Source organism: Gopherus evgoodei, chromosome 5 (assembly GCF_007399415.2).
Source record: "Gopherus evgoodei ecotype Sinaloan lineage chromosome 5, rGopEvg1_v1.p, whole genome shotgun sequence".
Classification (NCBI taxonomy): domain Eukaryota; kingdom Metazoa; phylum Chordata; order Testudines; family Testudinidae; genus Gopherus; species Gopherus evgoodei.
The window spans coordinates 62,978,659-62,992,304 of record NC_044326.1 but is presented as its reverse complement, the minus strand read 5'-3'; the positions used below and the strand labels follow the sequence as shown (position 1 = coordinate 62,992,304).

Here is a 13,646-nt window from a genome sequence, read left to right as displayed (position 1 = left end):
TAAGTTAAAAGTCACACTTTACGTTGACAGCGAGGTCTCCAAAGAACAAATCAATTAATACACTATTTGTTATAAAAGATTAACATTGGGGGGTAATGAGGCTGACACACTGCCTTAAAACAGCATTTTATTAAATATTCATCCTCACTGTTTTCCAAACATACTGCAGCAGTGAATTCTTTCTGAAATAATGCCTCAGGTACAGTAATTACTAAATTCTATCCTTAATTTTTCTCTAGCAAAAGAGTCTAAAACAAAACAAAGCATTTATACTAAATCAAACCTTCTAGATCTTGTCAAAGCTGTTGTCATAGGGCAATTCTGTTGGGAAAACAACCACCTCTGTTCTATACACAATATACCTCTATGCATTTGCTGCGTGTCAGCTAGGAAATCTATGTAACTCTCTTTTGAATATACTTTAGAAGTTATTATAAAAACTTGGGAGTTCTTTAACAGGCTATCATCATTATTTTAAAACAGGGGATTAACTGCAAGATCAGCCCTCCTCCCTGCTGGATGCCTGACAAGGCCTATAAATCATTCAAGATAAAATTTGATTTGGGACTGACAATGCCAGGATTAATAGTAAGGGCCTGATTCAAGTTTGCCCTGAAACTTGTGTGATCATTTACGTCTGAGCAAACTGAGCGCGAAGTAGGTGTAACATGACACCATTCAGATCTGGTAGTGTTTTACACTTACTTTGCATGGGTATAAAAGAACACACAAGGCGTAGGGCAAAGGTGAACTGGGCTTCAAGTTTTCTGTTCCCACCCCTTCACTCTGTAAATCCAATAAACTCTATGATCATGGTGTCAGAGAGACTGTAGGGACAGTGGGATGTCCCTTTTCTAAAGAGCTTGCTCTAACTGGATAGTATTTGGCAGTCATAGCTGCAGTGCTACCAACCAAGTAGTTACCATTTTTGGTTCTGATTCTCATTTACACCTTTCTGTCTTTACAATGGGGCCTTAAAGTGAGTGACAATATAGTTCAGTTCCATCTGAACGGCCCTTTACTCTGCCAGAGCTGTGTAAAATGCCTTTTGCATAAATAAGAATCAGGCCCTTTATATGTGATGTCAGCTGCGTCAGTCCCATAATTCAAAGCATCAGTGTCTTCAGCCCACAACTGGAAAGAATGAATTCTGATAACTTTCACTGGTCCTTCATAAAGGACTCATGGATAGCAAAGAAAAATTAGGACTACAAAAAGTTCTGCGTTACTTGGGACATGACTCTCTTCTGACATGCACTGGTTTAATACCAGAAAGACTCCACTGAACTCAGTGAAGTTACTCTTAATTTAAATGAGTGTGAGAAGAGAATCAGGCCTTTGGTGTACACACACACACTCTCTCTCTCTCTCTCCCTCTCAGGAACTGTGGAGAAGATGAAGCATATGGGGTTTTTACCTGGGGATATATGTCATTATGAGGCAAATATTTGTACTTATATCATGTATATGACATGTACTACTTGTACTCAGTTCATCTCAAAGCTTGGCTGCCTTGTAAGCTGTTATAAATCTCTCTAAATGGATAACTTACTATGTGTGCATGTGAGAACACGCACTGGTAGGTTATAATCTATTGGTCTTGGGAAGGTTTCCAGTGGGGTGTTTCCCTGCTACAGTTCCCATACGCTACACCTGATAAGCAATGAAACAAGTTATAAAACCACCATTTATTCTTACTATAGCAGGGCTGAGGCTGCTCCTACTGAAATCAATGGGAAAATTCTCATTGTTTTCACCGAGGGCAGGACAGGGCCTACTGTCTAAAAACCGAGTCAGATGGACACAAGCAGGATGAATTTACAGCAAGAGCTAAAGATCAGAATAGTCCCAAATTATCTGGGAACATGCACCAATTTTTTGTGATTTTTTTAAAATCAGAATTGATTGTGGAAATTAAAGTGAAACACAAATTTTCTCTTGTTAGCAGTGGATGCTGAATAAAGTACCGTACATTGAAAAATGCTAAATAGGAATAGTGTAAAAGATGGAGACAAATTTACCCCTACTGTAAATCGTGAAGTAAATGGTGCATGTTTGTTCAAATACATTAAAGAGCTTTTTAAAATTGATGTGATATATATGGCAATTTCCTGAAATAGCCTTGAAAACCCTTATTGAATTAATTATCTTTGGAGTCCACTGTATTAAATGCAAAGGTTATGTATTATTGTGGGCTTGGATGATCAGACTACTATATCGAACAATATGGCAGACAAAAATGACCTTTTGGGACAATACATGTAAAGTGGAGTTCCTGGGAAACAGCTAGAGGAAGGGGAATGCAAATTCCTTCCCTCTACTTATGCAAAAACCCAGCCTTCTAAAGCTATGCACTCAGGAAGGGATCATGGTCTCCTGTTCTCAGAATCTGACGATCAAAGGCCACACTATATATAAAGAAACAGGCTAATTTGCCCAATGTCAGTGTGCTTGTTCTGAGCTAAAGCAGATATGAACTTGTAACCACAGAAAAAATCCTTGATGGGGTTTGAAGGGCTGACTTCTACCAAAGCCCTGCTGAAGAGAAAGGGGTGATCTCTGGTAAACTTATTAGCATGTGTATAGGCTCTTTTATTGTTTTAATAATTTTTTTTCTTTAATGCTTCCACCTTAAGAATAAATGTGCCTGCTTAGAAAGGACTGCGTGGTAACTTAACTGTGGGCAATTACCTGGTCATAACCTCTGGAGACAGAGCAAAACACAGACACTGGCCTGCTTAGGCAGTCTAGCTTGCTTGGGATATCACAATGTAGGCAGGAAACCGTGCAGCCTAGAAAACCCTCGATCAGGAGGGACAGAGACACAAGTCTCCACCCAGGACAGGTGACAGCTGGAGCCAGATGCCTAGAATGGGTGCCTTGGTGGACCATGGAGGGGAAATACAGGTGCAGTTGCCCTGAACTGTGACAATTCCTCTCTCTCTGCCTTGAATTCTGCCTCCACTCAGCAAAAACTGATCCAAGCCAAAATCTTCAGAACAAACTGTGCAAGTGGTTACTATAAAAGTGGTACTTTTCTGCCATCACAGATGCTTTTCTGCCTATCATCTGTTTGTAAAAGTTAGGCAGTAGTTTTCCAATGGGACCCTAACATTGCAGCCACAAAACAAACATTTGCATGTTTGTACAATGCCTAGCATAAAAGAGCTACCAATATTGACTGGGCACCAGTGTACTATCAATATTAATACTGACAATCAGCAATAGATAAATTGAAGTTAGGGCCAGATTCTTGGCCCTGACTAAGTCCACTTTGCACTGCACCAGCACCTCATTGGTACAAAGAGGATCTTAAAGCCACTTCAAGGAAGCAGCTGGAGATTTTCAGCAGGGGTTTGTCAGGGGCAGGGATAGGAGGGGTATGCTGGGGGCAGGAAGGGAGCACACTGTGTCCCAGCTGGTACTTAGTCAGTGGACCAATCCCTATGGGAATGCAGCAGACAGTGTAACTTGAAGCAGACTGAATTAGGTTGCTTTATGTTGCATGAGGGGCTGTTTCAGCCTTTGGCACTGTAGAACTGTGGAGACAGAAAGGTGTCAGAGCTGAGGATCTAGGGCCAGATGCTCAAAAGGAATTAGGCATCTATGTCCCAGTTTTGGCTCCACTGTGAGGCACAAGACTTCTGCCTAACCCCTGTAGATACCTAATCACATTTTCAGGGTAAAAATTCCCTCAGGACCAATGTCTCTGCCTTTGGGCATTTGCACTGCTGGCTCACCCTAGGTGTCTGGATGCCTACCTCCCACCTAAGCTCCCAGAGCGACTGTCAAACCAGGAGATACAAAGGTGTTAAGATGCTGAAGTTGCATGTGGGAGCTGACCAGTAGGCATACTCAGACGCTGCCTTCCAGATCAGGTCCCACCAAAGCCCACTTGGAGGAGGAGCCCTGTGGTTAGAGTAATTACCTGAGATGCAGGAGACCCAGGTTCAATTTCCCCCTCATGCAGAGGGGAAGAGGGAGGATTTGAACAGGGGTCTCCTACCTCTTAGGAGAGTGCTCTAGCCACTGTACTACGAGATGTTCTGGTGGGGGGTTGCTGAGTCTCTCCTGATGAAGATGTTCCAATTTGGATAAATAATGAAACTGTGATTGGAGCTGGGGGCCCAATCTTGCTGGCCCAATGACTATTTAAATATTTATTCACAGTCATTGGGGGGGATGGGGGAGAGAATGGCTCCACAGTCCAGTGGTTAGGGTCACTCACCTGGGACATGGGAGACCCTGGGTCCAGTCCCCCTGCTCCAATTTCTCTTTCACTTTTCCACAGTGGGACAGATTCAGCAGGAGAGACAGAGGGAGCCCCCACATCAGAATATTCTTCTGAGAGGTAGGAGAACCCTATTCAATTCCTCTCCCCCGCCCCGCCTGAGGGAGGAAATGAACCTGAGTTTCCCACATTCCAGGTGAGCGCTTTACCATAGGGCCAAAAGTTATAAGGTGAGCATCAGCAACAGAGATCAGCACCTTCTTGCATCTTTGTGCACCTATCTCTGTAAGAGGGGCAGCGCTTAGTATTCAGTTCTCTTGTCAGCCTCTCCCACTGGCTAGCTTAGGTGTCTCCCTGCCTCACATATTGGCTTTAGAGAATATCATTCTAAGGTGCTAGCTCTTCCTATTCATTATATAGGGAACCTAGATGTCTAACTCAGTCTTTGCAAATTTCAGCATTGTCCCTGTGATTTTCTGAGCATCTAAAAGTTATGCACTGTGTCACAAAACCTAACTCCTTTTGAGCACTCAGTCTTCTCCATCTGTAAAGTATAGACCATGGGATTATTTCAGGCACTTTAACAGGCATCATGTCATGGAAATGTTTCCCAGTTATCTTCATGAGAATGAAACACTGTTTTCAGGACTGGCGCTAGTGTTTTTAGCGCCCTAGGTGCACGGCCATTTCGCCACCCCGCGCGCTGGTCCCGCGGCTCTGGTGGATGTGCCGCAGGAGTGCCTGCGGAAGGTCCGCTGGTCCGTGGCTCTGGAGCCTCGGGACCAGGGGACCTTCTGCAGGCACGACTGCGGCAGGTCCACCAGAGCCGCCTGCCGCCCCCCCCCCCCGGCAAAATGCCGCCCCTGCAGTAATCCTGGCGCCCTAGGCGATTGCCTAGGCCGCCTAAATGGAAGCGCCGGCCCTGACCGTTTTAAAGGTGAAGTGCAAAGGTTTCGTTTAAAATAAAATAAAAATAAATAAAGAATCTGAATCATCAACAACACACCTTTGTGGACTTGAAAATTGTACGTGTGTTTCAATTTTCAAACAACATATTTGTAAATTAGTTATCCTTTACCTATGTGGCAGCATGTGAATAAAGGATCACTATTACTTCTGCAATAATTGATGGCATTCTAATAGTTGTTGAGAGGCTGCAATCGTTTTAAAACTAACAAACAATCTAAAATCAGCACATGCACAGTTGTTGAAATAAACCAGAATATTCTGGGATAGCATCCTGGCGCCAGCTCACAGGGGCTGGTGAGTTCTAATCTCATTGGTGTGTGGGAGAGTGGGCTGGAAGCACGGACAAACAGCTTACATGTTCCAGTGTTACAGGATATAATATCCGGAAGATGCTGCTCCCAACACTTGGGGTCTACTCCTACGAATACTTATTACCAGACATAATGCCATGAGTAACAATCCCACTGACTTCTCTTGAACTACTCTGGAAATGAGTGCTCAGAGGACTGGACCCATGTGAGTAGGAGAGGGGCAGCATTTCTCATGAATGGAGCCAGTGCTATTGCTTTTATTTATTTAACGTTGTGACTGTAAAGGAAGTGTGGGGGGGGAGGAGTTAAGATAGTGTTAGCTAGTGGTTGGCCTTGAAGGCCACCAGCTGCTGCTCCAATCAGACAGAGAAAGGTATGGGTAGAGAATTGTTTCTCGGGTGGCAATTTGCATCCCTCTGACTGCCAATTATGATTGGCACTTACATTCAAATGAATACTGGTGGCGATGTAATCTGGATACTAGGGTTAAATAGTATTGTTTTAAAACAATCTTAAACTCAATAAAAATACAATAAAGTAATATCTTGAAATATTAAGTATACTTATGTATTAAATGAGACAAATGCCAGCACAGGTTTTGCTTGCCACCTCCTTCCATTGAAAACCATTGTCCAACTGTGGAGAATTTGATTCTGTGATGCATCAGGAGAATTTTTCCCTGAATTCAATTTTAACAAGGGTGCATTTCAAAAAGAGTCTTTGAGTTCACCATGCATAAAATCCTTTCCATGCCCTTAAGGGGGCTATGGCATGCAGAGCCTCCTACGTGGAATAGCTCACACATATATAAGAACTACAGTTTCTTCTCAAAAATTCCCATTTAATTAGGGGAAATATAAGGCCAGACCCTTCAGTACATACTCAGACAGAATTCCCACTGACTTCACAACAGCTGGTGCCAAATTCTCCTCTGGTGTAAGCAGACAAAATTACCACTGACCCCAGGGACAGCGGAACCTGCTAACGGCAGGGCTGAATTTGGTCTCTTTTTAATAGGGAGTGGCAGAGAAGTCAGGGTTTGCTCATTACTGCACACAGCTACAACTCATACACTACAAAGGAGCTGTTACTGTGCACACAGATTTCAATGACAGTTCTGCCTGAGAAAAGGTTGCAGGATTTGCCTCATGTTCTGCTAATGATTTGAGACGGTAAACTTTTTGTTTTCACTTATTTTTTCTGAACAAGATTTCTGATTTATTTCTGGCTTACAGCCTAGTCCTGCTAACATTTACTCTGGAGCATGCGTCAGAGTCTCTCTAATGACTTCAATGGAACTATTCCAGCTAGGAAGCACAACACTTGCTAGTGAGGATTGGCAAGTTCAGGCCCATAGTATGTTTTGGCAGGAGCTCTGCGCTCAGTTCCAGGATGTGCAAAGGAGTCATGAACACAGATTGCAACTCTATTAGAGCTACTGTTCTTACCTAAATACAAACTCATTTTCAACACAACAGCATACAAATTAATTATACAGGGTATTGTTGTTGCCTAGGACCATTCCCTACAAAGTTACTTTATTTCTATCCACACAAATGTACACTTGCTAAATATATCCACAAGCTGACTGTTTTCCAATATTCAGCTGCAACACAAAAGCTAGTGCTACTCTCATCACATCAGCCACAGTTGCGAGCATCATGTTAAAGAAATGCAATGTGTGCCATTCAAAAGACGTAAGGCGACAAACCACAGGCAAAGAAAGATGGCAGAATGGACGACAAGTAGCTCGGATATTATTTTAGAGTGGGTATAAGAAAAGTTATAATAGAATAATTGACACAAGCTAGAGTGTCACTCACTGTTAAACAGCCAACTCTTACCTTTATTTGTTTGGATTTGTCATCCTTCTCAGTCTTTGGTTTCTTTCCTGGAGCAATGGAAGGAAGGAAGTTCTGTTACAACCAACTGTGAGATGAACAACCAATCAACCGCCACCTACCCCTTGGCAGAAAAAAATAAATACTAACTAGGAAATATCATTTGGTGCCTCAAAACATCAGGACCTGGCAGGAATGGGAGGACTCATTATGCTTAATTTTGAGCACAGTACAGCACTGAGGGGCCAAAAAGTTCAGTTTGAATATTTTGGGTACATGGTCTGCTTTGGAAATACTGTAAAAAAGCAGCATTGATGGGGCAGAGAAGAGGAAAAAATCCAGTGGAAAAACAGAGGGGAAAAGGAAGACAGAGGACAGATTAAAAAACAGGGACAAAAAAAAGGAGCAGAGGGGGAGAAAGCACACTCTGAATTAAAAATAAATACAGTCTATGCAGTACACCATACATAGCTCGCCCATTCATTCAGCCTAGCTTGTAGGCGGGAGGCATTAAATGGCCCCAGGTGTGCTGGAGCAATTTATACAGTGGGGGTGCTGAGAGCCATTGAACCACATTGTAAATCCTGTATGTGATGGAAACCACTTCAAGCCAGGGGGTGCAGCAGATCCCCCAGCCCCCTAGTTCCAGCACCCATGAATGGCCTTTTTTTTCCTAATATGTATTACAAGGTTCCGTTTAGTTAGAAAAACAAGTGTGTTTGAATGTAATCATACTTGGAAAAAAACACATGAATGTCAATTAGAATGAGAATGATTTGTAAAATCACACTTGTTTTGAGAATCCAAATAGTTTACCATATTCACAAAACCTTGAACCCCATGAGATTCAGCCATCCCTTGTACTGGGACATTGAGCATCACTGTGAATTAAAAATCCTTGCAGTCAGTTTCTTTTGCCCCTACTTGTGCCTCAATTTATTTAAGAGACAGAGCAGGAAGGTGGCAACACATTATGAAATTACAGACAAGGCCCTGTGTATTCCAGAATCAGCTCTGTGCTCCAGAAACTCAGCTGTCATTTTGAAGACAAGTTATGTTTCTAGCCTTTATGACTATGAAGAGAACCTTACAGATTTGAATGCATCAAGGTATGCCAGAGTCTATAAAATGCACAATAATAATGGAGATATACCCATCTCCTAGAACTGGAACGGACCCTGAAAGATCATTGAGTCTAGCCCCCTGCCTTCACTAGCAGGACCAAGTACTGATTTTGCCCCAGATCCCTAAGCGGCCCCCCTCAAAGACTGAGCTCACAACCCTGGGTTTAGCAGGCCAATGCTCAAACCACTGAGCTATCCCTCCGCCCATCATAGGTGGGTGACACCCAGTAACTTTAAGACCAATTATCTGCTGTGCCCAATCTGCCATACATAGCTCAGTCTAGTCCTTCCCCTCTAAGTGCCAGGTTTCCTGTCTTTCTCCTCCAGTCACATTCACCTTACCAAGCACAGCATCACCTCAGCCACTCCTTGCCTTTCAACCACCACTGGGAGTGTTTGGCTGCAGGTAGCATGAGGAATGGAAAAAGGGGGAGGGCTCGTGCTTGATAATAGTGGAAGGAATGTTTGGCATGGGAATCTCTGATTGGGTGGAGAAGAAGATAGAGGGACCTGGGGATTACAGCGGACAAGAAGCTGGATATGAATCAGCAGTGTGCCCTCGTTGCCAAGAAAGCCAACAGCATATTGGGCTGCATTAGTAGGAGCATTGCCAGCAGATAAAGGGAAGTGATTATTTCTCTCTACTCAGCACTGGTGAGGCCACGCCTGGAGTATTTTGTCTACTTTTGGTCCCCCCCCTACAGAAGGGATGTGGACAAATTGGAAAGAGTCCAGCAGAGGGCAATGAAAATGATTAGGGGGCTTGGGCACATGACTTATGAGGAGAGGCTGAGGGAACTGCGGTTATTTAGTCTGGAGAAGAGAAGAGTGAGGGGGGATTTGATAGCAGCTTTCAACTACCTGAAGGGGGGTTCCAAAAAGAATGGAGCTAGGCTGGAGTCAGTGATGGCAGATGACAGAACAAGGAACAATGGTCTCAAGTTGCAGTGGGGGAGGTTTAGGTTGGATATTAGGAAAAACTATTTCAGTAGGAGTGTGGTGAAGCACTGGAATGGGTTACCTAGGGAGGTAGTAGAATCTCCATCCTTAGAGGTTTTTAAGGCCTGGCTTGACAAAGCCCTGGCTGGGATGATTTAGTTGGGGTTGGTCCTGCTTTGAGGAGAGGGTTGGACTAGATGACTTTCTGAGGTCTCTTCCAACCCTAATCTTCTATGATTCTAGGGGCAGAGTGGCCAACAGGAGCTGTAAGTGCCTAGTGGCCGATAGGAGTAGAGGACTCAGGCAGGGAACCTGGAGCAGGAACTCTGAATGGTATAGGATGTGAAGCAGATTGCAGAGGAGCACTAGCTCTAGGGGATGTATTTTCTGTTTTCTTTGAGATTCCTAGCCACTATCTATTTATGAAGAAAACATAATTAAAAAAACAACACAGAAAAAGATATGTCCACACAGACCCTAGCTAATTTACACTCTGCATGTACCATATTTCTGCCACAGAATCCAACCAAGAGTGCGTTTTTTACTAACCTAATTAGCCAGCAGGCAGCAAGATGTCTGCCTCCTAATTCTGAATGAGTCTGTTAACTATAATCATCTCCACTACTTCCCTAATCTCCTTCCATGAAAGGAGGATACTCTGGTCAGACAGAAATCTCCCAGAAGTCCAAAAGAGAGGGCAGAGATGCCTCTATGCTATCTTCTCCCCTATGGACACTCTATGGAGATTGGGCTATAGGAGGCTTTAGCAGGTGGAAGCATGGGTGAGAGGAAGGCACCATTTTCCATGGCTTTCCCACGTCCTATAAGGTGGTAGATATCTGTGCCTAAATTAATGTTTCTTGAATAATTCACATCTGCACCTCTTTCAGGAAGAGTGTTTTTGTACAGGCAAAGGGAGGGAGCAGAGGGGGAGGGAAGGATCTCCTACAAAGCACAGATCTCCAACCATGTATACCTGTTCCAGTACTAAGTGCCATCCAGTAAGACACTTAGTCAGAAACTTGATAGGATAGGGGAAAATGTCAGTTTGTTTCTCTTTGGGAGTAGAAATGAAATGATTGTAACACTGTAGAAGTAGATTGGTTTTTCCCTTTAAAATGTAGTAAAAATCAGAACTTTCATGTCCCATCTTGACCATAACAGTTTCCTTTTTGCTCCAAATATGAAACAGACTAGATATCTGGGATCAGAGCCACAGATGCTAATTGATAGGGCTCTATTGTCTTCAATGAAGCTAAACCAATTTATACCAGACACTTGATCTTCAGACATCACATCCTGCGCATCCTCTCTCTTTCAAAAAACTATATTATCCCTTTAAATTAATGCAGTCTGTCTATTTTTTCATGGAAAGTTTCTAGATTCAGGGAATATTTTGGATAAATACATGTGACTTCACAGAAGCCAAGGTACAACAGCCATATTGTGCAGGTCTCAGATTCTGGAGTAGAAGTCTCATCAAATTAAGATCCAGCTAGGTACCTAACACTGATTTCATGTTCATGGGTCCCTTTGTCTACCTTTTTTGGAAGGCCTTTCGGATAAGGGTAGCATCCTGTAAACCCTGAAGGCATTGTTTCCTTTCTTTATACTTTTGTCTTTGACTTCTTCTATATCAGGCAAGGAGTTCATAGCACATCGGAAGTTTGCCTTCCATGTCTTTGGATCAGGTTTATCTACTCCTGGTTGAAATTTTCCTAACAAGCAAGAAAATAAAGAAAGTTAGGTACATATTAAACATTTTTTCAAAGCCCAAGGAGAGCTAGTAGCACTATGAGTTAGTGTCAGTGCACTCCTTTTGATTCTGGAGGCACAAGTTCAAACCACAGTTTAGGTTGCAAGAGAAGGCTCTTTTGGTGATCTCATTTTCATGCACATCTCTAGAATATATGATGGGCAGCTTCTTCTCAAGAAAGGCCCCGAGCTGGAATAGTATGGGTGTTGTGGATCAGATGCAATGCTACAGTAGTGCGAGTAAGCTTTTATAGCACTTACCTTTATTATGCCTAGTTCAAACCTGTATTAAAATTTAAGAGCATAAGGGCTGCTGAGCTGTCTCTACTCCCACTGATTTTGAACCCAATTTTGTTTCCATTTCAGTCAATGAAGTTTCACTGTTGTCTTCAATGGAAGCAAGATACGGCCCCTCAATAAAGTTAGGAGAGTACCAAGGATGTCGCAAGAGGTACTCAGCATCTCACAGATTCAGGTCCTTAAATTCATTCACCGCATTTGCAAAAGCGAACAAAATTAAAGGGAAAATCTCCGGGAGAAACACAAAGGCAAACAAAAGCTGGTCTGCAGAAATGAGAGTTCCAGTACCTGTGTGAATTGCCCAGTTTCTAAATAAAGGAGCATCTTTTTCAACATCCCACCCATGTCGTGCAGCATGCATCCAGGGAATCTGAAAAATCTTCTTCTCCTGTAAAGAAGAACAAACACTGATTGACTCACAGATTTGTTGAGGACTTCAATCCACTCATTTAAAAATACATCTACAGTTCCAGCATCTGCAAGTGTTCTGTTTCATTTGCTCCCTTATGGCACAATCCTGCTGTTGCTGAAGTCAATGGCAAAACATCCACTGGCATCAGAGGGAGCAGGATAGAGCCCTAAGTTTGTGAAACCTTCAAATGCCCCTTTATTAGGTGACCAGAGAGCAAATGCGAAAAAACAGGATGGGGGTGGGGGGTAATAGGCACCTATATAAGAAAAAGTCCCCAAAAACAGGACTGTCCCTTTAAAAATGGGACATCTGGTCACCCTACCCTTTATGGACTAAAATTGGGCAGGTTTCCAAGATGACACATTTATAACACATGCTGCACCACACATTTATAAATATTCAAATCAAGGCACTTTTTGGCACTGCAGAATTTTTTCTTTTTACAATTAGAAATTTGTCTGAAGATAATCATGCACAGGAGCAAAGCTAACGACGCTGTTGCTGAGGGCAGGAGGGTGAGGGGCTTAAAATTTACCCTATGAGGCACCAGCACAGTAGGAGATGATGACATCTAAAATTGGGTGAGGTAAGCAAATCAGACACAACAACACAGAGAAATGTACAAGACTCCTTCACAGCAGGAATCAAAGGTCATTAAGGAAGCAGGATGCAAAAGAGGAGGGACTAAGGATCATTTTAGTATCTCAGTACAGAACAGAAGAATGTACTCTTTCTTTAGGGCTCTGAAGGTTACATCTAAGAACATTGTGATCAATGCATTATATACATTTCTATGAAATAATCTAAAAATTAACAAACTGTAGCTTGTGTGGTCTTCTCTTCTTCCTGCAGCGCCACTTTTTTTCCTTCTCTATCTGTCTCTTCTCCCAGTCTACGTCCCATATGTATTCTCTCTCAGATGAATATTTCTATAAAAGTAAAGTTTTACTTTTTTTCTTTTCTCATCTCTCAGTGATATTTTCTTTGTCTGATTCTGCCTTTTACTTCAGCTTCTGACTCCATTCAAACTTTTCTCTCTCTTGTTTGTTAGGACCATATAGTTATGTTCATTTTTATTCTTCTATTCTCATCTTTCTCTCTCTTCCCTGTAATTTGGCAAAAGCAGAAGTTTGACATGTGATGTTCATTTCTCTCTCATATCATTCTTCCCACTCGTTCTCTATACATAGGCCATGTCCTTTCATTTATTCTCTTTGCCTCATTTTCTCCCCTGCAAAACAGTGATCAGTCTGAAAAGAAGCTCTCCTCATTCCCTAGCTATAACTGATCATATCTAAGGTGAAAACTCTTTGCCCACCCCCACTGTGCTCAGGTTTGAAGCATCACTGCATCCAAACCCAGCAAGGACAGGCTCAAAGCTTTAATGCCTGTCAGCACTATCAGTGCTCCCAACCAGCCACCGTCCTGGTAGGAAGCACAAACAGCATTGCAATGCAAGACACAGCAGTAATGGTTCAAGTCAATGATTTAGCAATCCCTAGCTCCAGTTCAATGCTTCCCTGAACCTTTTCTCCAAGTACATTCCCTTTGATAATACACAATGTGTGTGTCATGAACTAAGAGGAGTATCAAAGGGAGAGATGGTCATGCAGCAAAAGGGAATATACTCAAGTGAATCAACAAAGCAATACTGAAACCAAAAGAACTGACAGAGAATGAATGAAACAAGGCAAAAACACTATAAAAGTTTGGGGCCAGATGTATTTTCTAAACATCATTTCAAAATTGTTGTGAAATTTTATC

At 42.6% G+C, this 13,646-nt stretch overlaps 1 protein-coding gene across 6 annotated transcripts in view; it reads right to left on the bottom strand.

Annotated features, from left to right (window-relative positions):
• The window catches only part of IRF2 (interferon regulatory factor 2), a 63,336-nt gene that overhangs the window by 14,192 nt on the left and 35,498 nt on the right, over positions 1–13,646 (bottom strand). For all 6 annotated transcript variants that reach the window (XM_030563055.1, XM_030563059.1, XM_030563053.1 and 3 more), the window contains 3 exons: positions 11,759–11,858; positions 10,957–11,133; positions 7,356–7,402 (listed from right to left, as the gene is read on the bottom strand). In XM_030563055.1, coding sequence (XP_030418915.1) covers positions 7,356–7,402; positions 10,957–11,133; positions 11,759–11,858 — 324 coding nt within the window. The remainder of the gene's footprint in view (positions 1–7,355; positions 7,403–10,956; positions 11,134–11,758; positions 11,859–13,646) is intronic.